Here is a 27992-nt window from a genome sequence, read left to right as displayed (position 1 = left end):
TCGGCTTTTCCTAATAGTTTAATTAGATTTAATGATTTATTGCTCATCTGCGAGGATTAATATTGCATTCATTAAAAATCATTCATATACAAAATAAACCTCTCCCTGCTGCTGTCCCCAGCCCCCCCTTGCCATGGCTTGTCCAGACACGGAGCCCTTGCGCCCCAAAATGGTGGGAAAAGGGGGGGCCAAGATTCCCAAACAGGGGAGAATCCCAGCTCCTGGGAAAGGGGGGATGCTCCCGCTCTCAGTCCATCCTCACAGACGCCCGTCCCGGCTCGCTGAGCCCTCCCAGTGAGGTTTGGGGGGTGGTGGAGGGGAATGTGATCCCCAAAATCTACAGGGAAGGCGAGGTGGGTGATCCCCAAAATCTATGGAGCGACCCAGCAACATTCCAGGAGGAAACCAGGCAGGGTGGGAAGGGGATGAGAGGGGGGGTGATCCACCAGCACCTCTCCCACCCCCCTCCTGTCCCCCGCAGCCCCGCAAATTCCCAGGGGGATCCCGGGGATGGGGGGAAGGAGCAGCTCCAATCCTGGGTTCCGCAGTATCTCCATGATCCCTGTACCGGGAGATGCTGGAACTGGGGCTGTTCCCCCCTCCCCTGGGCTGGGGCAAGGACAGAGGTGGTTTGGGGAGGAGAAAAAGAGCCAAGAGAAACCTCCCGGGCTTGGAAGGAGCGTCTCCCATCCCCAGGAAAAGCTGCGGGAATGGGGAAGGGAAATGTCAGTGGGAGTGGGGTGAGAAAGGGGCTGGAAAACACTCGGGAAAGGGGCTGGAAAACAGCCAGGGGAGAGCTGGGAGGGCCGGGACAGGGAGCAGAGGGTCCAGGGTGTGGGAAGGCTCATCTCTGCATCCAGCTGGAAAAAAATTAGGGAAATACCCCCCAAAAAACCCCCAGACCCCCTGAACAACCCCCCCCGCCCAGTGCTTCCCATTGGGAGACAGGAAAGCAGCCACATCCTGGGAAACACCCCTTAGACATCCCCTTGGAACATCCCCACTCTCGAAAACAGCTCTGGAAGGACTGAGAAGGAAAAGAGGAAGAAAAAAAACCAACTAAACAAAGAAAAAAATGGTTTAAAACTCAATTAAGGTGCAGTTTGGCTAAAAAAAAACCAAAAAAAACCTGGGAGAGATGAGGATAATGCTGGGAAAAGCGACCCCCATCCGGATTCAAGATTAGCACCCTGAAAAAACTCCCCCCCGGGCCCAGGTGGCCACTAAAGCCGGGTCAGTGGCCACCAAAGCCGGGCCACGTCGGCACAGGGGCCTGGGGACCCCCCACCCCATTCCAGGCGTCCTGCAGGCTCCGCTCTGCTCCCGGGAAGCACCCGGAGCAGGGATCTAGCAGCTAAAACTGGGCTCTTTAAGGCAATTTAGAAGTTGCAGAAATTCCACACAAAGAAAGAAAAGAGAAGAGAAGGAAAACGGAGCATCTCCGGATCCGCAGGGAGACCAGGGTGGGAAAAAACACCAAAGGAAAGCAAAACAAACCCATCGCTGCAGGAATGAAGTGCCCTGGGAACAGCAGGAAAGGGAAAACCTCTCCCAAAGCCAGGGCTGGGAATCACAGGCTTCAGCACATGGAAGCAAGAAGCAAATGCCAGGTTTGTCTGGTCAGGTCAGACTGAGATGTGATGGTGGGAAAGGGGCAGGAAAAGAAATCCTGGCCTTGAAATCACAGAGAAATGTAAAAACAGGAAAAATGGGCTCTGGGGGGGGGGGGAAGGAACAATAAAAAAAAAAGGTAAACCAAAATAAAAATGATTTTTAAAAATAATCTCTCGAATGTTGCCTTGTGTGGTCTGGTCCTTCTGGGAATGGTCCATCAGTATCTAGGAGAGAAGGGGCACAGTGAGGGCTGGAACACAGATCCCGGGAGCTGAGGCTGTGCCAGCGCCAGGGGATCCCAAATCATGGAATTACAGACTGGTTTGGGTGGGGAGGGACCTTAAAGCTCATCCCATCCCACCCCTGCCACGGGCAGGGACACCTTCCACTATCCCAGGTTGCTCCAAGCCCCGTCCAACCCGGCCTTGGACACTTCCAGGGATGGGGCAGCCACAGCTTCTCTGGGAATTCCATCCCAGCCCCTCACCACCCTCACCAGGAAGAATTCCTCCCCAGTATCCCATCTATCCCTGCCCTCTGGCAGTGGGAAGCCATTCCCTGTGTCCTGTCCCTCCATCCCTTGTCCCAGGTCCCTCTCCAGCTCTCCTGGAGCCCCTTTAGGCACTGGAAGGGGCTCTGAGGTCTCCCTGGAGCCTTCCCTTCTCCAGGCTGAGCATTCCCAGCTCTCCCAGCCTCCAAATCAAAGGTTCTCCAGCCCTCGGAGCATCTCCGTGGGCTCTCTGGGTTCACTCCAGCAGCTCCACATCCTTCTGCTGCTGCAGGCACATTCCAAAGCCCTGTCCCTGTGGATTTGGAGGTGCTCACAGCCCTCACCTGTAGTAGTTGGGTTTGAAGGGCCCGTTCTTGTTGAGCCCCAGGTACTTGGCCTGGTCGTCCGTGAGCTCCGTCAGGTGGGCGTCGAACGAGGGCAGGTGCAGGCTGGCCACATACTCATCTGGGAATGGGGCAGGGAAAACGGGATCAGGGGGACCCACACCCCCCACACACCCCAGGGAGCTGAGGGGGGGAGTCACCATCACCATCATCACCATCATCACCATCACCATCATCACCATCATCGCCACCGCCACCCTCCCCCGGAGTTACCACCACCCAACACCTGGAGCAGAGCAGAGCCCAAACCTGGGCTGGATGTGCCCCAAAAGGCACCAGGATGGCACGGAAAACCCTGGAGAAACCCTGGGGAAGGGAGCATAAGGAGAAGGGATGCCTCCCACGCTGCGGGACACCAAGGGAAATAAATCAAACCACCCCCACTCGTTTCGGAGTTGCTGCCTCTGCTGGTTTCCCTGAACTCCTTCTCCCTCTGGAAGTATTTCCCAGCCCCGGGGTGAGTTTTTCCTGACATCCCACATGGCTGGCACACAGAATTCCTAAGGAATTCTTCACTCACCCATCTTCTTGGGCAGCAGGTAAACATCCTGTTTGTAGCGGCCCTCGGGAGCGTTGTAGAGCTCAATCAGAGCCAGAGCCTGTGGAGAGCACAGGGATAATCTGGGAATGCTCAGGGATAGCCCAGGAACACCCAGGGGTGGCCATCAGCCATGGCAGCACAGGGACAGTGACAAGGATTTGGGAGCCACAGGGAGGGCACAACCATTTCCAAGGTGCCCTGAGGGAAAGGCTCCCAGCTCAGGGCATGTCCAGGATCCCTCTGGGAAGGGGGTCAGGGTCAGAGATGAGGGGGTGATGAGCTGGTTGTAGCAGCTGGGAAAAAACCCATGGAAAAACATGAGGATGGAGGACAATGGAGCAGCTCTGCCTCTTAAACCTCTGAGAGCTGCTGTGCCACGAGGGAATGGGGGGATTGCCAGTCCCTGCATGTTCCCAGCCCCACCAGTGTCCAAGTTCCCAACCCCACCAGTCTCCCCAGGATCCCCGTCCTACCAGTCTCCTCCAGTCCCACCAGTTCCCCCCATGTTCCCAGTCCCACCAGCCTTGCTTTGAGGTAAAGCCTAAACCTGTTCTAGGGGGCTTAAACCTCAGCTGGGGGAGTTTAAACCTCTGCTGGGGAGCTTAAATCTGTGCTGTGGGGGTTGGAATCTGTGCTGGGGGTTTAACCTGTGCTTTGGGGGCTGAAACCTGAGTTAAGGGGGCTGAAACCTGTGCTGGGGGGCCTAAACTTGTGCTCGAGAGGCTCAAGCCCATCTCCCAGCCCAGCGGGAGATCTGTGTCATTTGAAAAGCTCCCCCAAAACTTCCTGCACCCAAAACACCAAGTTCCCACCACCATTAATCCAGCCCAGGGAAGAGGTGGTTCCTGTGGTATTCCAAGGCCCCACCCCAGGGTGTTCCCAAAGCATCCTCACCCCCGAGGCCCCTCCTGGGTACAGACCTGAGTGGTGGCTGTGATGGAGAGGACGAAGGTGGGAACTGTGGAGCAGCTCAGGTTGAGCAGCCGGCCCTGGGGGAGAGCAGGAGTCACCCCAAATCCAAACCCAGTCAACATTCCAGGTGGGATTCACCTCCACCCCCTCCCGAGAGCCACCTTTGTGCCCAGAGCATTCCAATTCTGTCCCAGCTCCCACCCCAACCCTGAGCTTCAAGGCTGGGGAGTGTTGTGGTCCCTGGAAAAGCCAGTCCCTCCCTCCTGCCAGAGCAGCTGCAGTGGGAAGAGGAGCCAGATTCCTGCCTGGGAATCCCTGGCACAGCTGGAGCAGGTGGGTTTGGCTGAGGGGTGGCTCCCAGCTCCTTCTGACAGACCCAGCTGTGGGTGTGCATGGGACAGGACACGCCCCCGCCTCAAGAAAAGGAAGGAAAAAATAATAAATGAAAAAATAATAAATAAAAAAATAATAAATAAAAAAATAATAAATAAAAAATAATAAACCCTTTTCTGAGCCCTGAGGCTCCTCCCAGCACTTTTCCACCTGGATAAACCCGTGATTTCCCGCCAGGAACTGTGGCCCAGCTCCCCACACACCTCAGCCAGCAGCACCACCCGCTTCCCATCGGGCCAGATGACGTGATCCACCTGGGAACGCACCCGCTCCCAGGTCAGCTCGGGGGTCCTCAGGCTGGTCTGCAAGAGGAGGAGGGAGAGCTGGAGCCAGGGCAGGAGGAGCAGGGTGGGGCAGCCCGTGGGGCTGAACTCACCACGTCGATCTCGGTGTTGGAGTGGCCCATGTTGCAGACGATGCAGCTGTTCTTCATCCGGTCCAGGTGCTCCCGCGTCACCACGTTCTTGTTCCCTGCAGGAACAGCAAAAACAACCCCCCTGGGTTCTCATTCCCTGAACTCCAGCTGGAGAAGCTCAGCTTGGGGCAACATCTGACAAACTTCCCACCAGGACGAGGCTCCTCCCGGTCGGGACAGTGGAGAAACACGTGGGACAAGTGCTGTCATGGGATGTCCTGAGCTGGAAGGGACCCACAAGGATCAGCAACCTCTGGCCCTGCCCAGGACACCCCAAAATCCCACCCTGTCCCTCAGAGCGTTGTCCAAATGCTCCTCGAGCTCTGGCAGCCTTGGGGCTGTGCCCATTCCCTGGGGAGCCTGGGCAGTGCCCAACCAGCCTCTGGGGAAGAACCTTTGCCTGAGATCCAACCTGACCCTGCCCTGGCACAGCTCCAGCCATTCCCTGGGTCCTGTCCCTGCTCACACAGAGCAGAGATTGGAGCTGCAGACCCCAAATCTTTGATCTTTTGTCCCGTGAATTAACCAGGAGACCCCCAAATCCCCTCAGGACACTGGGATGTCCCTCCGCCCTGGGATATGGGACTGTCACCAAATATTAGAGGGGGGAGGAGGAGGAAAAGCTCTTTCCAAAGTCCAGCTATTGCTCCTGGAAAATAAGGAGCACACAGCAGCAAAATTTCCTTGGGAGTTGCCTTGGGAATGACTGTTCCAGCCTCCTCCAGCCCTACCTGTGCAGGTGATGACCACATCCACCTGACGGATCACTTCGCTCAGCTTCACCACCCGGAATCCATCCATGCTGGAACAAACAGGGAGAGAGGGATCACAACGAGTGGGAGAAGCCTGTTCCCTCCCCACCCCAGGCCAGGAGGGAACCCAGCAGCTCCAAACTGCTCCTGCCCAGCCAGGGAATCCTCCACCCCCCCAGGGCAGTGGATGCTGAGGAAGGGCTGTGTGATGTATGTCCAACCTCCTCCTCCACACACCTCACACCCCCCAACAGCTTCTACCAAAACAACCAACTATGGAAATATTTCCAACTCTTGATTCCAGTGTTTTATACTTTGGAAATGCCTTTATTTCCAAAGGAGCAGCCTCCCCAGGCCAGCCAGGGAACACCTTCTGTGTGGGACCCGTGCCCTGAAATCCACCCCGTCACACCCCAACAAGGGGTTTATTCCCCAAAATGACCCCCAGGTCATCCTGGCTCTGTTCCAGCCTCTGGGAAGGGTTTGGAAGAGACTGGAGAGCAGATGGAGAGACGCTGCCAGGCAGCAGGGAACACCTTACCAGGCCTGGAGGGCGCAGATGGGGTCGATCTCGGTGACGTACACGATGGCCCCCAGGGCCTTGAGGGCGGCACAGCAGCCCTTCCCCACCTGCAGAGAGCAGCATGAGGGGGCACGGCCACAGCAGGGCCACAACCCCTTCCCAACCCATCCCAGGCCGGGACATCCTCATCCCAACCATCTGCCTGGTCCAGGGGCAGCTCAGGATGTACCTGGAGAGTGGCACAGCTGACACAAGCCCAGCTCCCCCCTTCAAGGCTCCCAGCTTCCCACTGCCAGAGGGCAGGGTTAGATGGGATATTGGCAGGGAATTCCTCCCTGGGAGGGGCTGGGATGGATTTTCCAGAGGATGCCCCTGGATCCCTGGAAGTGTCCAAGGCCAGGTTGGACGGGGCTTGGAGCAACCTGGGATAGTGGAAGGTGTCCCTGCCCAGGACAGGGGGTAGAAGTGGATGAGCTTTAAGGTCTCCTCCCACCCAAACAATCCTGGGATTCCATGATTCTGGAGCCCCTCTGCTCTGGAGCCAGGCTGGGAGAGCTGGAAATGTTCCCCTAGAGAAGAGAAGGCTCCAGGGAGACCTTGGAGCCCCTTCCAGTGCCTAAAGGGGCTCCAGGAGAGCTGGAGAGAGACTTGGGACAAAGGATGGAGGGACAGGACACAGGGAATGGCTTCCCACTGCCAGAGGGCAGGGATAGATGGGATATTGGGAAGGAATTCTTCCTGGTGAGGGTGGTGCGGGGCTGGGATGGAATTCCCAGAGAAGCTGTGGCTGCCCCATCCCTGGAAGTGTCCAAGGCCAGGTTGGACAGGGCTTGGAACAATCTAGGAGAGTGGAAGGTGTCCCTGCCCTTGGCAGGAACGAGGTGAGCTTTAAGGTCCCTTCCAACCCAAACCATTCCAGGATTCCATGGTTCTACGACTCCCTTGCTTTGAAGAAGTCCAGTAAAACTCAGGACAGGCCCTGGAGACAACGACTCCCAGCACAACTCCCAGAGCCCTGGATGAGAGCCTTGGTGGGGCAGAGCTGGGCTCCACTGGTGCCTGAATAAATCAGGGAGCGAATTCCTGCTGGGAAGAGCCTTTGCAGCTCCTGCCAGGCCCTGCTCAGTGTGGGAGGACAAACACCCACACAGACATGCACAGATGGAGGGAAGGTGGCAGCTCCCTGCAGTTCCAGGGCAGAACCAGTGCCGAGCCTGTGAGATGATCCCCCTCTGCCAGAACATTACTCCCAGGAAGCTGCAGCCTGTCCCTGCTTGGTGAGAGCCAGGCTGGAGCTGAACTGGGGCCAGGGACAGCAGATGGAGCCCCGTGGGGAGCTGTGGCTCAGGCCAGTGTTCCCAGCAGTGTCAGCTGTGCAGCCCAGCTAATCTGCAGCAAACTGGGAAACCCGAGCCCTGATCTCTGTGAGATTTCCCTGGTAATCACCCCCCAGGTCGGATCCGCTCCTTCTGGCAGGGACAAGGGCTCCTGGCAGAGGGAAGTGGTGGGTGCTGGGCTCAGGGGAGGCCAGCACAGCTCATGGAACTCACCTCCCCATAACCACAAACCACCACCTGCTTCCCTCCAAACATCACATCCGTGGTCCTCTTCAGGCTGGGGGACAGAGAGACACCCGTGTTGGGATGAGCCACCCCCCAGAACCAGGCCCTGCAGGGCACAGCAGAGCCTGAGCCTTGCTCAGAAGGAGCCAGAGCCAAACCCAGCCGTGGGAAGTGCCAGGAGGGGGCAGCCGGACTCACCCATCCAGGATGGATTCCCGGCAGCAGTACAGGTTGTCAAACTTCTGCTTGGTGACGGAGTCATTCACATTCATGGCTGGGACACACAACTTCCCAGCCTTGGAGAGCTGGTACAGCCTGGCAGAGGGCACAGGCAGGTCAGGGCAGGCGGCAGCAATCCCCAAGGGATGTCCCTAAGGATCAGCATTCCCAAATTCCCCACCTGTGCACGCCAGTCACGCTCTCCTCCACGATCCCTCGGATCTTCTTGAACACGCTGGGATATTTCTTATAGACCCAGTGGGTCAGGTCCCCACCATCGTCCAGGATCTGGGAAAAACACGGAGCAGTCAGGCCTCCCATCGGGAAAAGCACTGGCTGGGGACAGGATGGGGGAAAAGAGGTGGAGAACATCTTGAGGCACTGCTGGAGGGCCAGGACTCCTGCCTGCAACTTGGGGTCTCCTCCCAACACGGAGGGTTCCTTACCCCTGCGAGGAGCTGCGGGATCCTAACGGGAATTCCTGCCTCTCCTACTGCTCTGCAGCCTGGACACGTGAGCACAGGCAGCACTAACTAACCCGGCTGAGCTCAGCACGGCACAACATCCACCCTGGAAGCAAACGGGAGAGGAGAGGCTGCGGGAGCTGCCATGGACACGGACACGGACACAGCCTGGGGACCACGGCCCATGACCGGGGGGACATCGGCCCGGCAAGGGAGACATCCCAACTCTGGGAGAGGGGGTGGGATCTGAGCAGCTGGGAGAGCTCCCACAACAGGAAAGAGGTCCCGTGTTTCTTGGCTCACAGCAGCTCCATTAGGAGCTGTTCCCATGTCATTGGGATGTGCCAATGTCTCTGCAGCTCCATCAGGAGCTGGGAAGTGCCAGCCCAGGACATCATCTCTGCAGCTCCATCAGGAGCTGATCCTGTGCCTTTGAGATGTGCCAGCCCAGGACATCATTCCTGCAGCTCCATCAGGAGCTGTTCCCATGTCACTGGAATGTGCTAGCCCAGGACACTGATCCTGCAGCTCCATCAGGAGCTGTTCTCACACTGCTGGGATGTGCCAACATCCCTGCAGCTCCATCAGGAGCTGTTCCCATGTCATTGGGATGTGCCAATGTCCCTGCAGCTCCACCAGGAGCTGTTCCCAGCCCAGGACGTTGTCCCTGCAGCTCCACCAGGAGCTGATCCCATCCCAGGACATGGTCCCTGCAGCTCCACCAGGAGCTGATCCCATCCCAGGACATGGTCCCTGCAGCTCCACCAGGAGCTGTTCCCAAGCCTGAACATTGCCTTGGCAGCTCCTGATGCTCCCATGGCCACTCCCAACCCATCTCCAGCTCCCAACCCATCTCCAGCTGTGGTTCTCCAGGCCCCTGACTGGAAGCCCCCCGGGATGCCAGGACAGCTCCAGGAGGGCGGGAATGGTGAGGAGCAGGAGCAGGAGCAGGAGCAGGAGCAGGAGCAGGAGCAGGAGGAGCCCTCACCATGTTGGGCTGCCAGCCGTCCACGTTGACACAGCGGTCGATGCACCACCAGAAATCATCCTCCGACTCCCCTTTCCAAGCAAACACGGCCACCCCTGGAAGAACAGGAGCATCCCTGGCACCTCCTGGGCCTGGCAGAGCTCTGCCCTGCTCCACCAGCTCCGGGAAAACACGGACACAGGGGCAAGGGCCGTGCCAGGATCACAGCACAGCCAAGGCCAGGGTTACACCTGCCCATCCCTCCCGAAAAGATACTCCCTGAAAATAGTAATTCCCTAAAAGATAAATATGAAATGAGAAAAAAAATATTATAAAATAAATGAGATAAAAATAAATAAAGAATAAAGAATAAATAAGATAAAAAATAAATGAGAATAAATGCATAAAATGAAAAAATACTGCTAAAAATAATTATTAGGATAAAAATTAATTGAGTAAAAATAAATAAAGAAAATATTATTAAAATTAACAAATAAAAAATTAAAATAAATGATAGATAATAATTACATAAAAATAAAATAAGATAAAATAAATAAAATTTCATTAAAATAATAATAAATAAAATAGTATTACAATATATAAATATAAAAAGAAAATATTAATAAAATAAAATAAGTTTTAAAGTAATAAATAATTATTAAAATTAAAATAAATTATAAATAATAAGTAAATAGCTAAAATAAGATAAAAATAAAAATTAATTTAAGCAAATTAATAAAATACACACAATTAAGACAAATAATAAAAATAAAATATTTTATAAAAAATAAGAAATAAAATAAGCTAGGCATAAACAAAAATAAAAACCCCAAAATAAATGAGATAAATAAATATAAAATTAAAAACCATAAATAGGAAATTCCCTAAAAATGATCCCCTAAAGCAGCTTCCATCACTCACCAGCCTCTGCCAGGGCAGCGGCCACCTCGTTCTGCGTGGAGTAAATGTTACAGGCGGCCCAGCGGCACTGGGCACCCAGGGCACAGAGCGTCTCAATCAGCACCTGGAAACAGGGATACAGGGATCAGGGATACAGGGAAACAGGGATCAGGGATACAGGGACACCCAGGGCACAGACCGTCTCAATGAGCACCTGGAAACAGGGATACAGGGATCAGGGATACAGGGATACAGGGATCAGGGGCACCCAGGGCACAGATCGTCTCGATGAGCACCTGGAAGCAGGGGCAAGGATCAGGGATACCCCAGGATCAGGGATACAGGGATACCCCAGGGATACCCAGCACACACAGCATCTTGATCAGCACCTGTAGGACAGGGACAGGGACAACGGGGTCAGGATAGCAGGGATCAGGGATTCCCAGGAATATCCTGGGATTGGGGATAGCAGGCATCAGGGATAGGAAGGATAGAGGGATAGCAGGGTCAGGGATGACAGGGATTAGGGATAGCAGAGATCACAATACCGAGTGATCAGGGATGGCCAGGGATCAGGGATATCCCAGGGATCAGGGATATCCAGGGATCAGGGATACCCCAGGGATAGGGGATACCCCAGGACCAGGGATACCCCAGGGATCAGGGATACCCCAGGATCAGGGATACCCCAGATTCAGGGATATCCCAGAATCAGGGATATCCCGGGATCAGGGATACCCCAGGATCAGGGATATCCAGGGATCAGGGATACCCTGGGATCAGGGATACCCCAGGATAAGGGATACCCTGGGATCAGGGATACCCCAGGATCATGGAAGGCCTGGGGCAGCAGTGACAGGCACAGGAACCGATCCCAGATCAGCTCCTGGGGAAACGCTGCAGCAGAACCTTCCTAAAATGTTCCTGGAGTTCTGAAGGTGCCTCGTCCCTTTCCCAAGGCTGGGATTTTGTTCCCCAGGGAAAAGCCGGGCTCTCCCCGGGACTCACCGCGGTCTGGGCCGTGATGTGGGTGCAGCCCACGATCTTGGCTCCAGCCAAAGGCTTCTCCCCCTGGGCTCGTTTCCTGAGTGAAATCAGAGCAGACATGTCTGCAAAAGGAAGAGAGGGGTTAATGCTGGCTCTGTCCGGAGCTGCCAGAGCTCCTCTCCCGCTTTTGGGCTCTCCCAGGATCCCTCCAGCCCCACCGGCTGTGCTGGAGCTGTTCCATGGCCCGGGAGCAAACTGCCCGTGCCTGGGCTGTGCCAAACGGGACCAACCACGGGGTCAGGAGAGAGGGGTGGGCCTGGCTCTGCCCTGGGAGGCACCAGGGACAGCCACAGCCCTCGGAGCACCTAAAGGTGACCCCGGAGCTGCCACACCTCAGGAGCTGCTCCAAAGGGGCCTGGATCACCTCCCGTTTCTAACGGGAAAGCAGAGTCACCCCATCACCCCACTGGAAATGGGAACTCGGCTTCCCACGAGCCTCATGGGAAGGGCTTGGGACTCCCGGTTTCCATAAATGTTCCAAGATCCTTGTCCACCCAAAGCCACCAACATTCAGCCTTGCAAGGGCTGGAAAACGGCTGTGACAGGGCACCAACGTTTGCTGGCATATCCACCTCTTCCCTGACTGATCTGGGGGGGAAAACAGGCTCTCCAAGGCTGGAGCAGGAGGGGGAATGCCCAGGGCTCAGCTCCTGGTCTGCAGAGGGCACAGGGCTGTCCCAGATCCCACAATCCCAACGTTCCAGCCGTACCTTGCTCCGCAATCTCGATCTCCCGGCGCCCAAACTCGGCCTGTTTGATGTTCTTCACACAGAAGTTGCTGCTGCCCTTGGAGTTGGTTTGTTGCTTCTCCCGGGGGGACACCTCGTCATCGGAGCTGTCTGTGTAGGACGCAGCTACCCCAGAGAGGAGAGACCTCAGAGCTCAGCCCATCCCACCCCTGCCATGGGCAGGGACAACTCCCACTATCCCAGGTGGCTCCAAGCCCTGTCCAACCTGGCCTTGGACACTTCCAGGGATGGGGCAGCCACAGCTTCTCTGGCAATTCCATCCCAGCCCTGCACCACCCTCACAGGGAAGGATTTCTCCCCAGTATCCCATTAACCCTAGCAGTGGGAAGCCATTCCCCCTTGTCCTGTCCCTCCAGCCCTTGTCCTCTCCAGCTCTCCTGGAGCCCCTTCAGGCACTGGAAGTGGCTTGAAGATCTCCCTGGGGTTTTCTCTCCTCCAGGCTGAACATCCCCAGCTCTCCCAGCCTGTCCACCCTCACTGCTTCCCCCTTTGGGTGTGGGATGGATCCCAGTGTGCCCTCCCTGGCTGTGGACAGACCCTGGTGGGAGCTGGGCGGTCAGGGAGGGGCTCTCTGAGGTGTTTTCTGTCCAGCTCCGATCAGGGCTGAGCAGCCGGGGCAGCAGAGCCAGGGCTCACTGTGGGGTGCTGCCCTGGAGAGCTGCACTCCAGTTTTCCAGTGAGGAGAGGGATGGAGTTCCAGATGCTGCTGCAAGAGCCCTGAGCTCCCTGTGCTGGTGGGGGGAGTGTGGGATGAAGGATCTGCCCCTGATCAGGACAGCTGGGAATGCCAAAGAAACCCTCTGGCTAAAAGGAAGGGGGGAATGTCTTCTGAATCCAGGTCTTACGAACGCAGGGACCTCCCACCCTTCAGGTTTCTGCCCTGTTTCCCTTCCCAGCTTTCACTCACGGCTCAAACTACCAATCTCCTAAGGAAGGCCAACAGCCTGAAGGAATTTTGCACTCCTGTTCTCTACAACAGCAGGGTTATCAAAAAGCAATCAATGCCTGAGCCTCGGAACCATCCCCTCCGTGTCCAAGTGCAAAGAGCAGCACCAATCCCACCACGGGGTGTGAGCAGCACATTCCCAGCGGCACCAGGGTTGGATTTGGGATATGGGACACACGGGGGCAAGGACCTGGCACCTACCAGAGCTGTAGCTGTCTGTGGAAGACTGGGAGATGGAGCGGGACAGGGAGCGCCGGCCCGTCTTGGTCGGGAATTTGGTGAACTCCTGCATGTCATCTGCAAACTGGATTTGCTGGGAGCAAAGGGAAGAAGTGCTGGATCAGGGGGTGACCCTCAGGGCATAACACCTTCCCTGGCTGCCCATGGATCCCTTCAGTCCACCTGGGCTGCCCCAGCCACAAAAATTAACATCACCAAACACAACGAGGCTTCAGATCCCAAAATCCAACCCCTCGATTTGGACCCTCTGCCTGATCCAACTCGAAGGTTAAAGCAGGTCTGACACAACACCTGAAGGTAAAAAGAGCATCCAGGAACCTCCCCTTTAACCCATTCCCAGCTCCAGGAGGCTCCTTCAAGGGTCACACTTGTCCAACCCAAATCCATGCCCCGATTCCACCAGATTTCTGCCCAAAAAATTCAGCAGCAAGAAAGCTGGGATGGTCCCAGCAGATCCCTGGTGCTTCCAGGCTCCTCCCCAGGAGCAGAGCATCCCCCAGGTTAAAAACACGGCACATCCTTCCAAAACTGACACTGAAACCTCGGCAGGAGAGAACATTTCAACAAAGGGAAGTTGACATTGCATTGGCTTCCACCCTCCTCGGCAGGAAATGTTTCCATTGGAAGAGGATCCCCCAAAAGAGCCACCCCTCCTTCCTCTCTGGGCCAGAGGCAACTCCAGGTTCCAGCACTTCCACTGGATCATCAAATTTAACTCATTGAAAGAGGGGGAAATAACCCAAAACTGCTGCGCTCGCCCGGTGTGAGGTGCAAAAGGACTCATTGCTGCTCCTGCCAGGGAAAGACAACGGAGGTGAAAGGGAATTAGGGAAAGCACCAGGGAATCCAGCCTGGAGCCCCCTCCTTGGAATGCTGCAATGCAGGAGAGACCCCAACAGAGAACCCCGGCGTGGCCTCTTCCCTCGGATTGTGTCTCTCCAGGATTTAATTTTGCCACTTAGCAGGGATGAGACATCGTGGCAGGAGCGGGATTCACAAAGCACCCCCAGGAGACCTTGAGGGCATCCCAGAGAAATCAAGAGGATGGGAAGAGACAGCCCACAAGGGCCTCCAGGAGGGGTTTCCCAGGCCACAGCCATCCCCAAAACTCCCTGAAAGCTTTGATGTGGGAAACAGCCTTGGAGAGGAGAGGAATGAAAGGATTTAGTTGGGATGATCCATTCCAGAAAGGAGGAATCTGAGCAGGGTAGGTGCAGCACCTGCATGGCTTTTTGGGGTGGAAAATGGAGCCATGGATCCTGCAGAATCCCAGAGGATGGGCCAAAGGCAGTGTGGGATTCCCTTGGGAGGGGACACAGGGGAATGGAATCCAAGGGAGGACAAGTGGGATGATGTGGGACTCCAGGAATGGCCCAGCACGGATCAGATCCATCACCACACCCAGACAAGCATCCCAGGTATTCCTGGGGGTGCTCCTGCTGAAAGGTTTCCAGCCAGCTCCTCCATCCTGGACACGGATCTGCTTCCCAGACCGGACTTCCCAGCAGATTCCAGTTGGATTCTGACACTGATTGCTTGAGCTTGTATCAGTGGAAGGAATGGGAATGCTACAGGGAGTTTGGAGGTTTCATTTCCCAACTGTTTGAGGTAGTTTGGTGCAGAGGGAGGATCCAGAAGGAATCACAACTCCCATTCCCATGGGAGAGCAATGGGAGGATCCAGAGGGCACCACAACTCCCATTCCCACAGGAAAGCAGAGAGAGGATCCAGAAGGTCTCACAACTCCCATTCCCATGGGAATGCTGGTGGGATAAGAGAGACAGAAGCACTTCCAGACAGGTACCAGCAGTGCTTCCACATTTCCCAACAAGGAATTATATTGCTTGGATCAATCCTTCCTGGACACTCTGGGAAAGGGTTGTGCCACCTCTGTGCCGGTGTGTTCCTGGTGGGCATTTCCAGGGAGGGAAAAATATGAGCAATTCCAGGACAAGATTCCCACCCCTTCATATCAAGCTCTTCCTCTGGCAGCTCATCAAACCAGAGGGAATAAAACCTCCGCCCATAAACCAGGTGCTGGCATTGGAACAGCCTCAAGTGTCAGCTGGGGAATTCCCTCCAGCTCTGGGAAAGGTTTCTTGGGAAGAGGTGAATCCAGGAGGGAAAAATGAGACAAGGCACAGACAGCCCAGGGTGCTCCAGCCCAGGGGGCAGGTCTGTCTGTCCTGGATGTGGGAATCCTGGGATAGGGCACTTCCCGGCAGGGAAATGTGCTGCCTGGATGGTCTCATGGAGCAAAGTTTGGGATGCGTTGGGAAGGAGAGGATGGGGAGGGAGGGCTGTTGTGCTCCCTGATCCCACAACATTCCACACGATGATCTGCCCTCACCCCCTCAGAGCCCCAGCCGTGGGTGCTGAGCCAGCTCCAAGGCACAGCAGGAGAAACAGCCCTTGGGGAAACACGGGAATGGCGGGATGGAATCCAAGGGGAAAGCAAAACACCCGAGTGCTGAATCACCCCCAGTAATCCCGGCCGGGGCTTTACCAGGCTCAGCCCAACTCCCCAGCTTAGCAAAATCTGCCCTGGCTAAAATTATCCTCCAACACCACGGGCAGCTCCCGATCCAACCAGCCCCGGGCACATCCAAGCCCTGGGAGCCCGGGACGTTCCCGCAGGTCCGGCAGGGCCAGCAGGGAGCGGAGGGAGGTCGGGAAAGGCTCCGGAGCAGAGTGCGTGACTGGAGCCCTCCACGTGCTGCAGCTGCATTAAGGAGGCAGAGCAAATCTCCTAATCCCTGGGCTGTCACTGGGATCGGAACGAGCGGCATTCCCGGCTGGAGGCTGCGGCTCCCTGCGCTCTGGGAATCGCATCCCGAACCTCATCCCGCTGGAAGTGGCTTCTCCAAGCGGGTGGAGCACGAGGGTTTGAGAGCAAGGAAAATATTTTTTTGTCCCGGGAATTCGTGGCCAAGGAGGGAAAACAAGGCAGGACCCACTTCCCTGTACAGGAATGGAGCCGAGGGGTTTCCAGGGTCGCTATCCCGGAAAAGGAGGAGATGGGGATAAGGGGCTGGGGGGAGCCAAACAGGCTTGGAACAGCAGGGATTTGGGGAGGTGTCCTGTAGGAAAACACCAGGATCCACCATCTCCTGCCAAGTTCTCACAGGGCACTGCTGCTCCCAGTCACACCTCCAAGCTAGGAGGATACTCTGATCCCTTGGGAAAGTTGGAGCCACCGTGTCATTCCCACACGGATCCGGCACTTCCCAGCAACAGATGCTCATTTTCAGCTCAATCCACCCCTTCCAGGGCTGGAGCTGAGGGAGCATCGGCCCTGCTGGTACAGCCCCACATCCCAAAAAGGGCCCAAATGAGGCACCAGGGACCCCTGGATGCTCCCAACACCAATCCCCTTGTCCAGCTGTACTGCCCAGAGCATCCCAAACCTCTGGGAAGCTGAACAAGGAGCTGCAACAGGCTTCTCCCAGGGTTCTAAGGACTAATCCCTTGGGAACAGAGCCCCAGAGCAGCAGAAGAGTGTCCCCAGCACACCCGGCCTTGGCTGGTTAATGATTATGGCTCAGGGAGGGCAAAGAGATTCCAGGGGGGGACTGGCACCCTCAGCTGGGTGTGCCATTCTCCACGGCAACTTCCCAAGCCCAGACACCAAGATCCCAAAAGCCCAGGATCCCAAGGACTTTCCCAGCAAGTCAGCCCAGAGAGCAGCTTTTGGAGCTGACAGAGTAAGGAAAGTTCCACCCTCTGGCTCTGAGCTCCAGAGGGATTTGTAAAGGCAGCTGGGTTTGCAGACGATCCCGGTGTGTCCCTCTCACACGGGAACAGCCCCACTTTCATTTTAAAACTCATTTTAACACTCCTTCCATTCCCAGAGCAGCTCCAGAGAGGCTGTTGAGCTCCTCTGCTGTGCTCCACATCCCTGATTCCATCCCAGGCAGCCCCGGGGGACAGCAGGTTGCGGAAGGAGGGTTTGGAAAGCATCCACCAGCTCCCAGCTGACCCAGCTCACCCAGGCACAGGCTCCAGAGAGAAAGGACACGTGCCAGGAGCAGCTCCAGGCTCTGTCCCACCATCCCCAGGTTTGCCTCAGCAACCCCCATTTTTAATTATTGTTACTTTTTCCTGGGGACGACGTGAGCATCGGCACATCCGGAGCCGGGGGAAAAGTGCCCTCCCAGCCCCTGCTGTCCTGGATAACGGGAAGGGGGGACAGGAGCAGGCTCCACACGTCACCCAAGATCAGCAGGACCCCCCTAAACCCCTCCACACTCCGGAGTTTCACATCCAGGGACGTGAGGACACGGCGCAGCCGCCCAGGGACAAACAGCAAACTGGGAGCAGAGCAGCCCCGGAACCACCTGGAAAGGCAGGGAGACTCCAACCCCCTGCTGCCCTCCTGGAAGGATCCAGAGTCCCGGGACTTCTCCTTCGGCTCAGGACTATTCAGAGCAGCCAGCTCCCCTTATTTAACATGTCCTCCCAAACAACCCCCCTGGCAGAGCTGGGGGGGCACTGCCGGGTGCCCAACGCTCCCTGACGTGACCTGTCTTTTAAGTCCATAATTTCTTTGTCATTCCTGGGAATTCAGCCAGATTAGGGATGTTCCACAGCTCCAATGAGCATCCTCCTCCTCCTCCCCAGCCCCACTCCCACATGAGGTGAGAGCAGCACTCGGATCAGGGCTGGGTTTTGCACTCCCAGGCACCTCCAGGTTTCAGGTTCCAAGGATTTCTCATCTACAGAAGGACCTTTTCCTCCTGGGAATGCTGTGGTTTTCCCAAGAAGGAGCTGGGTCTCTAAAGAACAAGTTGTTTTAATCCACTTATTTGCAGAAAGGAGGCACCCCAGGGGCTCTTCAGTCCCCTCAGCAGAGGAAAAAATCCAGATAATCAGGATTTTCCTCCTTTCCAGGTCAAACAGAGGAATGGAGCCGGTTCCCCTGTGCCACCTCCCCAGGGAGGGCACAGACCCTTCCAGGATGTTTCCACAGTCACCCACACTTCCCAACCAGAAGAAAAGAGCCACTCCTGATGACACCCTGCCCCATTTCCCTCCTTGGATGAGGGGCTGAGGCCATCCCAGCTCCCAGTGCTCCCAGGCCGTGTTCCCTGTGCTGGCCCCGGGGTTGGCACCGCTCCCGCCGGGGCCGTGCCAGGGCACCGGGTTTGTTTAGAGGACTTGGCTGCCCTGTCCCCTCAGGCCCCCTCTGTCCCGTTTGTTTCCAGGCTGGAGGAGCCAGCCCCTGTTCCCACAGGATGGGGCTGGGAACAGGGGACATGCTGAAGGACACAGCTCCTGCTCCATGACCCCACAGGACATGGATTTCTGGGGTGGGAAGCAGCAAGGCAGACAGGGATGCTTTTAGGGTTCCTCTCCTGAGGGCTCACCCAGCCTGGAGGGGTATTCTTGGATCACAGCATCCCTTCAGGATGGAAGGGAAGGGCAAGCCAGGTACTCAGAGTGGAGGGATGGGGGATCAGGATCAATAAGGCTCCAGCTCATCCCCACCCCAGACCACTGCCAAGGGGAGGGGTCTGAGGGGGATTCGACCGCAGGACTCAAACCATCCCCTTTTCCCACTTCCACGGGAGCCAGAACACGCCTGGATGACAAAGGGCTGCAGGAATTCACAGGGGGCTGCAGCCCAGCCATGGAAGAACCACCACATTCCCAGTTCACAGCAGCAAAGGATTCCCAGGCAGAGCCCAGGGCCAGGGCAGTGTCCACACCTCCAGCCCCAGCATTCCTCTGGGATGCAGGGGGAGCAGGATGGGGGCTCAGCAGGTGTCTCCTGGTCCTCCACAGCCTGGGCACTGGGGATCTGGGCAGAGCTGGAAGTGGCACAATCCCCAGGAACAGGACCTGCTTCTGCTCCAGGCGTGGCCTTTGCAACAGGAGAACTTTCTCCTGTTGGGAGAACTGGGAGAGGAAACCTCAAGTGCTTTGTTGGGACAACACAGGGAAGGGGCTGCTCTGGGAGGGGAAGCACGACCAGTGTGGAATTCAGTGCTCCTGGATCTGCACCTCTCCCTCCAGAGGGTTCCCAGGGCAGGTTGTTCTCCCTGCCTGGCACACTCCCTGAGCAGGAATCGCAGCCAAAGCTCCACCTGGAAACCTTTCCACCGCTCCCAACAAGGAAATAAAAGGACACTGAGGTCCTGGCAAGGCAAACTGGCCAAGCCCTGATCCCAACCTTCATCCTCCAGGGCCAGGGAAGGGCTGGTCAGGGGGGGAAAAAAAAACCAAACCAAGTTTCCGTGAGTCCAAGAGGAGAATTAAAGACTTCCACACAAATCCCAAAACTCAGCAGAGAAGAAGAAACACCTGGAAAGAAACGGATCCATTCCAAGGGTTAACAGGCTGGAAATCACACCAAGACTTCAGTCATGGTGGGAATCCCTGCAAATGCCAGGAAAAGGAAAAATAAACAGAAGAGGGATTCAATAAAAGAGATGAGATCTTGAGTGTTAAACAGTAACTGGAAATAATTCCAGGGAACAACTCCTGCCCTGTGAACACCTGGAGGTCAAAGGTGGGATCCAGCAGGAGCAGAGGGAAAGATCCCCACCAGCAGATAAGGGATCCAGTCCTTGGACTGCGGGAATGGAGGCAAAGGCTTGGGCCCGGCTTTAATGGAGAGGGATAAACCCTGGAACACAGGGAGAACTCCTGGGACACACAGGGAGAGCTCCTGAAATATATAGGGAGGTCTGGGACACAGGGAAATCTCCTGGGACACACAGGGAGAGCTCCTGGGACACACAGGGAGATCTCCTTCCTGGCAGGAACAGCAGGAGTCCAATCCCTGAGATCCCAATGGGCAGTTCCCGCCACCCCAGGAACTCCAGGGATGCCCAAACAGCCACTGGTTTAACGACCTCCCAGATTTCTCCCCTCTGGATTCATCCCCAGGGCCCAGCGAGGGTTTGGGCAGTGGGATAACTGGTGTTAACTGGAGTTACCACGCTGGGAGTGTTGCATGGACAGGACACAGGGAATGGCTTCCCACTGCCAGGGAGCAGGGTTAGATGGGATACTGGGAAGAAATTCCTCCCTTTGAGGGTGGGGAGGCCCTGGAATGGATTTCCCAGAGAATGCCCCATCCCTAGAAGTGCCCAAGGCCATGTTGGACAGGGCTTGGAGTAACCTGGCATAGTGGAAGGTATCCCAGCCCATGGCAGGGGTGGAACTGGATGGGATTTAATGTCCCCTTCAACCCAAACTATTTCATTATTCCATGACTGTGGGTTAAATCACTTCCAGCAGCTTGTGGAGCAATCCAAGGACTGGCAGCTGTGGAGCTGGAATCCCATGGAAATGTGTTTGTGTGTCAGAGCTGAGAGGGAATCAGCTCTAATTAGCATAGAGTTTTAAACTAATTAGAAAACTCCTCTTCCATCACAGCTGTGGGAGACCACGGGAACGCTGGGAAGTGCTGTCAGAGGGCTCCTGCAGCAGCTCCACGTGGTCTGAAGGGAGGCTTGGCCACGGAAAAACCCAAATTGCAAACCCCAACCCCCTCCTCCACCATCCTAAAGCAGCCCCTGTGCTTTGGGGGAGGAATTGTTCTCCCTGTGTCCCACCTGCCTCCTTCCCTCCCCGCAAACTGCCTTTCAAATCCCAGCATTCCAAGACGTCTTTGGGCCTTTCCAGAGAACAAAACAGCAAATCCCACCCGGGAGAGGGTCCAGCTACTCTCAGCTTCCCTCAGCAGATGCTCCACTAAAGGGGAAAACACCCAGGGGGATCAGCATGGAAACAGGAATAGCCTGTTTTGGAAAAGTGGGAATCCATCCTGCTCCTGCCCTGATCCCCAAAGGCCCCTCACAGGGGTGTTTTCACCAGAGCTGCCCATTCCTCTTTATCAACACACTGTTTTCAGCCCTGGAAACGACTTGGATTTTGATGCATCTGGTTGGAGGCAAAGCAGGAGAAACCTCAGGCTGTTCCCTCCTCAGGAGTGTGAGGAATCACCCCCAGGATGGACAAACATCACCCTCCTGGACCCTGGGAGCAAAGCCAACCCCTTCCTGCAAACAGGGCCGATTCCATGGAGCCCCTTCCTTTGAAATGAGGCAAGAGGGATACAGAATTCTCTCCCTGGGGATGGTGAGCTGGGAGAATACTTGGAGAAGGGGCTGGTTAATGCAGCAGGAGCTGTGCTGCCTGTCAGAGCTGATGGCTCCAAGGTCAACAAGGAGCAGCCAGATGTTCCCGCTCCAAAACATGCCCAGGTTGGATGCAAAACTCTCCCCACAGAGCAGGAATGTTTGAAATCTGGGACTCCCTGCTGGGAGGGGAAAGGAGGAGGGACAAAAACAGCAGACACAGGTTGAACCTCAGCCCAGGCCAGCTGGAAGGAGGAAACCAAAACACGAATTTCGGGAAGGCAGAGCCCCAGGACCCTCCTTTTCCAGGCTGGGAGGAGCCATTCCCTCCACCCACACCTTGGAGATAAACCAGGCTGCCAGAGCCCCCACCCAAATGCCAGGGCCTGAATCCAGGCTGCCAGAGCCCCCACCCAAATGCCAGTTCCCAAATCCAGGCTGCCAGAGCCCCCACCCAAATGCCAGTTCCCAAATCCAGGCTCCCAGAGCCCCCATCCAAATGCCAGTTCCCAAATCCAGGCTCCCAGAGCCCCCACCCAAATGCCAGCCCCTGAAACCAGGCAGGAATGGGTGCTGCCAGCCAGCCCTGGGGTGTGGGGGCAGCCAAGGGGAAGCTGCTCCCACCTCCAAGGGCTCCCCCCCGGGACAATGGAGGCTGCTGGAGGAGCTGGAACATCATGTCCTCGGCCACCTCCGTGCCTTGGCTGTCACCAACCTGGAGCAAACAGATTCTGCAGCAGCAATGAGCTCGTTACCAAGGCCACCGTATTGATCCCGGAGTGTCAGGAACAGTCACAGTCCAAGCAGCCCAACTCCACAGGGGCAGCTTCCCAAAGGCAGGAACAGCTTCCTCAGCCTGCTTTTCCAGGGGCACAGAGCCCAAAAAACACCCCAACTTCTGCCCTGGGAGGGTGGGGAGGCCCTGGCACAGGTTGCCCAGAGAAGCTGTGGCTGCCCCTGGATCCCTGGAAGTGTCCAAGGCCAGGTTGGACGGGGCTTGGAGCAACCTGGGCTGGTGGAAGGTGTCCCTGCCCATGGCAGGGGGTGGGATTGGATGAGCTTTCAGGTCCCTTGAACCCAAAGCACTCCCAAACCATGGCAGTTTTCTCCTTGGAAGCTCCAGAGCACCCATTCCCAAGGTCTACCACGCCAGGGAAGCCTATGGAGATGATGTGGGCAGAGGGGGACAGTGCAGAGCAGATTCCAGCACTGCCAAGGGGGACCAAGCCCTGGAACTATCAAGTGCCCTGAGAAGGGGCTCCACAGACCCTGCTGAGATGTCACCACGATGCTCCTCCTTGGTGGCACTCCCTGACCCTCCTTGATCCAACCCATGGCTCCACCGAGGGAGAAGTTTTGGCACAGGTTCCTCCACACGGCGGGTCCCTGAGGCCACCAGCAGGTCGTGGGACATTCACCTGGAATGTCACCACCACGTGCTGGGTGAAGGTGAGCCAGAGGCTCCAGATAAGCAGCTCTGATCAAAGGGCTCAGCAGGAAACACAAGGAGCCCTTTGCAAAGGCGACCAAACCCCAGCGAATCCCTGCATGTGAGTGCTGAAATCCCAGCCCTTCCCTGCTCCAGCAGCTGGGATGAGGCACCCACCGACCCCTCAGAGGAGCAACATGGACACAATCCTCACCTGCAAAGGAGCAACTCCAAACTGACCTTGGGAACCTGTTTTCCAGAGCAAAAAACCCAGTTTCAACCTCTAAAAAGGAGCACAGCAACTCATTCCAAAATTTGCACGGGCTGGAAACTCTTCAGGTCCCAAAGAAATTGTTGTGGAGGGCTGGTCCCCAGCACAGACAGACCTTTCCCAAAATGCCAGGTTAAGGAAAACACCAGGCTCCTGCCAGCAGTGTGATTCCCACGCTCCAGACCTCGCTGCTCCTGTGGGAAGGGGCCTCCCAGGATGGGTGGTCTCCACACCCACCCCATCCAAAGGTGACAAGGCTGGGGAGAACAAATATCCATCTGTTTGTTGTCCCTTCTCCAAAGGGCAGACGTGGAGTGGGAACCCAGCCTCCCTCAGGGATGCAGGAAGCCACAGGCCCCGGAACATTTTGAAGATGGTTTGTGCCCATCAGACCCCCAAAATCTCCTTGTGTCCTGCTCTCGGCTCAACAGCTCAGTGAAGCAGCTTCTGGCCTTGCAGCAGTGCTGGTCACTGGGACAAGCCTCCCCTCTGGACAGCCAGGAGACCCCCCAAAACACCAAAGCCATAGGAAGGACCCAAGAACAACCTGGAGGAGAAAAACGGAGCGTTCTGCCGTGTCCCACAGCCCTGGGGGAACCGGCTGCTCCCAGCCCCAGGAAATCCCCTCCACTGCAAACACCCCCCTGCTCTGCTCTGGGTCAGGGCACAACCCTGGCACCTTCTAACACAGCAACAGGTTCATTCTTTAGGGTTTTCCTGCACCCCAAGGAATGCCAGGCCCATCCCAGGTTATCCATACGAAGGAGGATGAGCTGTCCAACTCATCCCAACCCCAGCACCTCATCCTGAGAAGGAAAAACTGCAGTGACGGAGCAAAAGAGCCAAAGAAGTGAGGATTTGGGCAGGGATCAAGGAGAGCTGGGTGTGTGGAGCCTGTGGAGCAGCCAGGACAGGAGGTGGTGGCCACGACCCCAGACAGGCTCACAAAGGCACAAAGGATTTATGGACACCCAGACTAAGGAATGGAATTAAAGGGAGCGGAAAAATGAGCGGCTCTGGGAGCTCTGTCAGGACAAACAAGGACAGTCCCATCCCCCTGGCAGGCCCAGGGGGAAGGTGGTTTATTATCCCCCAGCCTGGCAGAGCTGCAGGACCTGAGACGAGTCGGGACGGAGCAAAATGGGGCAGAAACAGGTCTTTGGAAGGGGCTGGGACGCAGCGAAGTCAGCGGTGCTGGGAATGAGGCTCCAGAGAGGACACCCAGCCCTGCCCAGGGGCTCCATCCCCTCTGCCCAGCCTTCCCCTGCTCCATCCCAGCCACCCCCACGCAGGCAGTGCCCGGCTGGCACCGCAGAGCTGCAGCGCCGAGCATTAGCATTCCCTGCCACAGCTCCGGGTGGGATCCCTCCGGAGCCGGAGCAGCGCCGGCATCCGCAGGGACAACGCACCCCCCAAATCCCCCGGGCACAGAGACCACCCCACTCACCAGCCCAGAGCCACACCAGAGCCCGTTCCACAGCCAAGGAATGCTGCAGGATTCCCCAGGGTGGGGGAGCCCGGGGGGGGATCCCACCGGGATGAGGACACAGCAGGGGGAGGTGACAGGGACAGCACCAAGTGCCCCCTGCCCTGCCACAACCATGTCCTTCCCGCCCCAGGGCACCCACAGCTCGCCTTGGCCAGGAATTTAAGGCTCCACTGGCATGGATTGGGAAAGCAAGTGCTGCCAAGGGCACCTGCAGTCTCCAGGGAGGCAGAGGAGCAGATGCCCAGCCGCAGCAGGGATGGCACAGGGGGATGGGGAGGAGCAGGGCCTGCCCTTGAGCTCCCCCAGCCCCATCCAGCCCCCAGGCTCAGCATTCCCAGCCTCCCCCACGGCTGGACAAGGTGGGAAGCTCAGCATCGCTCCCCTCTGCCTGCAGACCACCAAAGAACTGCCTCACTCACAGCAAACTGTGACAGCCCAGTTCCCAGGAACTGCAGGGAAAAGGGAGCTCTGGCAGAGCCAGGCAATCCCAGCTTTGGGGGGAAACCCACCCCATCCCTCCTTTCCCCTGCACTGCGCTGGCTCCTGCTTCAACCTGGAGATGATCCCATTTAATCTCTTACCTCCTGTCGTTTCACTTTTTCACCTCAAACAAGTCCCTGACAAGGGGAAATGTCAGCGATCCCTGGGGCTGGATCCCAGCTCCGGGTGCCCCAACAAGGAGACACTGACTTCTCCACGGCACCCACTGCTTCCAGCTGCATCCAAGATGCCTCCCCAGCTCTCAGTGCCCAAACTGGCACTTCCCCTGAGCTCCAGCACAAGTTAAGGCTCCTCTGAAAAGCCATTCACAGGGAGAGAGGGAGCCTGCCCCAAGCTTGGCCACATTCCCACCCTCCCCGTGGCCAAACGCCTCCCGCAGAGCACACTGGCAAAGCTCAGGGAGCCCAAACAGCCAGGCAGGAGCTGCTCCAGCAGCACAGAGTGATCTCCATGCCGGGAATCATCTCTCCCCACCATCTCCACCAGCCTCTGACCACGCCGGGAGCTCCGGGGCAGCACAAAAGTCACTTTTGGTGGAATCAGAAAGGAGCTTTAATGGTTTAATTGCGCTGCTGTTCCAGGAGCAGAGCTGGGGGCACTCAGCTTATCTCAGGAGGGCAATTCTCCTGCCCCGGCCTTTCATCCTCCTGCCAAGCCTCTGCTGTTCCCCAGCTCTGCTCTTCGCAGGAATTAGCCAGGCAAGGAAAACAGTGGCCCCGAGCGATTTGTGGCCAAGCTCAGCCCTCTCTGCCTGCTGATGTTATCAGCTCAAATGTCGGGTGTCGCTCTGGGCACCTCCAACATCCTCACCCGGCCAGGAAAAGCTCCTCACCCTGAACAACCAGCTGCCAATCTGGGGAGATACAACACCTCCCACCCCTGAGACACCCCTGAGACACACAGACTTTGCCTCTGAGGATGCTGGATCGATTCCTTTTCACCTCTTTTGGCCCCATGGATACTCTGAGATGAGCAGTTTGCTGTCCCCTCACTCTGACAAAGATGATGGTTATGAAAAGGTAAAAACAATCCCTGAGCTGGAAGAGACAGATCCCAGCTCCGCATTCCTCTGCTCCTTCCTCCGGGCGATGTCCACAGCCCGGATAAACAGGAGACTCCAACTCCCTGGGTGAGGAGGCGCCTCCAACCCAGCTGACCTTCCCCAAGGGTCAGAGCTCCCTGATCCCACCTGGAGCAGGCAGGAGAGATTCCCCCAGAGAACAAGGATGTTCCCATTCCCTGCCACTGCCCTGCCTTCTCTCCACCACTCGCAGGCTGTTCCAGCCCCGAGGGGAACACGATGTTCAGCACGGTGGGGACGGATCCCAACGTGGATCCCAACACTGAGCTGCCCCCCAGAACACTGGGAATTCAGCACCGAGCCCGGAGCACAGGGCTGGGAGTGCTCACTCTCCTAAGAGGGAGTTACCCGAGTCAGTGGGTGTCCTGCCCACCCTTAGTGCCACCCATGCATGCCATAGGAGCAGCACCGGGACAGGGGAGGTTTGGGGATGAACAGGCTGAAGATTCCAGAGCTCCTGGGAGGCCTTCAAGGATGGAAGGGTTCAGAGGTGACTCGGGAGAGCTCAGCACCAGCAGCCTCTTCCCAAGCCCAAATGTGCTCCCACCTACACCCCCAACACACCTCCCGTCCCAAAATAAGCCGAAGCCCCCGAATTCCCCAGGCTGCTCTTCCCAGTGACCCACAGCCAGATCCCAGGGCGCTGCTGGTTCGTCCCATTTAATGGCTCCCCTGCTCTGTCCCTGTCACCCCACAGGGACCCCCAACTCTTCCCAGGGTCACCCTGTCCCCACACACCCCTGTGGCACAGCTGAGCCGGACCCAGCCCGGCTGCAGCTCCCCCAAACCATCCCTCCCCTCACCCCCAGCACAGACCCCTCTCTCCCCAGTACCCAACCCCTCCCCTCCCACCCCAAGCTGGGCCAGCAGCCCCGCTGGGCACCTCTGGCCCCTGCCCCAGCTCATTCCTGCTGCCCCCAGACCAGGCCAGCCCCCCTCACTGGCACCCCTGCCCCCCTCACCGGTACCAATTCCCCTCTCACCAGTACCAATTCCCCCTCACCGGTACCAATTCCCCCTTACTGGTACCAGTGCCCTCCTCACTGGTACCAATTCCCCCCTTACTGGTACCAATTTCCCCCTTTACCCCTGCCCCCCTCACCGGTACCAATGCCCTCCTCACTGGTACCAATTCCCCCCTCACCGGTACCAATTCCCCCTCACTGGTACCAGTGTCCCCCTCACTGGTACCAATCCCCTGCTCACTAGTACCAATTCCCCCCTTACTGGTACCAGTGCCCTCCTCACCGGTACCAGTCCCCATCCCCTCCAGTGAATGGGCACGGCCTGCCCTTACCAGTTATCCCCAGACTGGACCAGTTCTGGCTCTCCCAGCACAACCCCCCACCCTCGGGGCTGCTCTTCCAGAGTCGGGTCAGGATCCCCCCGCCCCAACCAGGGCCCGCTCCCCCCTCCCCTCCCACCACCGGGGGCTGCTCCCGCCGAACCAGGGGCTTCTCCCCCATCACCGGGGGGTCTGCTCTCCCCAAAACGGGGCCTGTTCCCACCCCATAACCGGGGGCTGCTCCCCCCACCCGGGGTCTCCCCCCTTCCCCTGTCCGTCCCCCCCCGCCCCCGCTACCTTCTTGGGCGCCTTGGTGACGGTGGCCATGAAGGAATACTTCTCGGCGTCCTCCACCTCCTTGGCCTGCTTCTCCTCGCCGCCGGCGGGCTCCGGCACCGACATGGTGCTGCGGCGGGGCCGTGGGAGCGCGGGGGCGGGCTGCGGGCGCTGTGTGCCGCCGGGTCCCTCACGGTCCCTCGGGTCCCCTCAGGTCCCTCGGGTCCCCTCACGCCTCTCACGGTCCCTCGGGTTCCCTCAGGCCCCTCACGTCCCCTCACGGTCCCTCGGGTCCCCCCAGGCCCCTCACGTCCCCTCACGGTCCCTCACGGTCCCTTCGCTCCGGGGGCTGCGGCGGGACTGCGGCCGCCGCGCCGGGGGCGGAGCCGCCTGACGTCACCACGCGCTGACGTCACCGCGCACCCGCCGGGCAGG

The 27992-nt window shown here is 57.3% G+C and overlaps 1 protein-coding gene across 2 annotated transcripts; it reads right to left on the bottom strand.

Annotated features, from left to right (window-relative positions):
* AHCYL1 (adenosylhomocysteinase like 1) lies at positions 1-27924 on the bottom strand. Of its 2 annotated transcripts, XM_027706228.1 has the most exons (17): positions 27579-27922; positions 13100-13211; positions 11914-12057; positions 11165-11265; positions 10178-10280; positions 9278-9372; positions 8007-8113; positions 7805-7921; positions 7595-7658; positions 6063-6151; positions 5501-5571; positions 4731-4825; positions 4558-4656; positions 3970-4038; positions 3029-3107; positions 2449-2569; positions 1-1838 (listed from the first exon to the last, which is right to left on the bottom strand). In XM_027706228.1, exons 1-17 carry the CDS (start codon positions 27681-27683, stop codon positions 1832-1834), a joined length of 1578 nt encoding a protein of 525 aa, XP_027562029.1. In that variant the 5' UTR covers positions 27684-27922; the 3' UTR covers positions 1-1831. The 2 variants fall into 2 exon arrangements, with proteins under 2 accessions (XP_027562029.1, XP_027562030.1); XM_027706229.1 differs by lacking the exon at positions 1-1838 and having other exon boundaries at positions 2445-2569; positions 27579-27924.
* Between the last annotated feature and the right edge of the window lie 68 nt (positions 27925-27992).

The sequence above is a fragment of the Neopelma chrysocephalum genome, unplaced genomic scaffold (genome assembly GCF_003984885.1).
Source record: "Neopelma chrysocephalum unplaced genomic scaffold, ASM398488v2 Primary Assembly neopelma1_366, whole genome shotgun sequence".
NCBI lineage: Eukaryota > Metazoa > Chordata > Aves > Passeriformes > Pipridae > Neopelma > Neopelma chrysocephalum.
The sequence above is the reverse complement of the archived record's forward strand: the minus strand, read 5'-3'. Positions and strand labels throughout refer to the sequence as shown.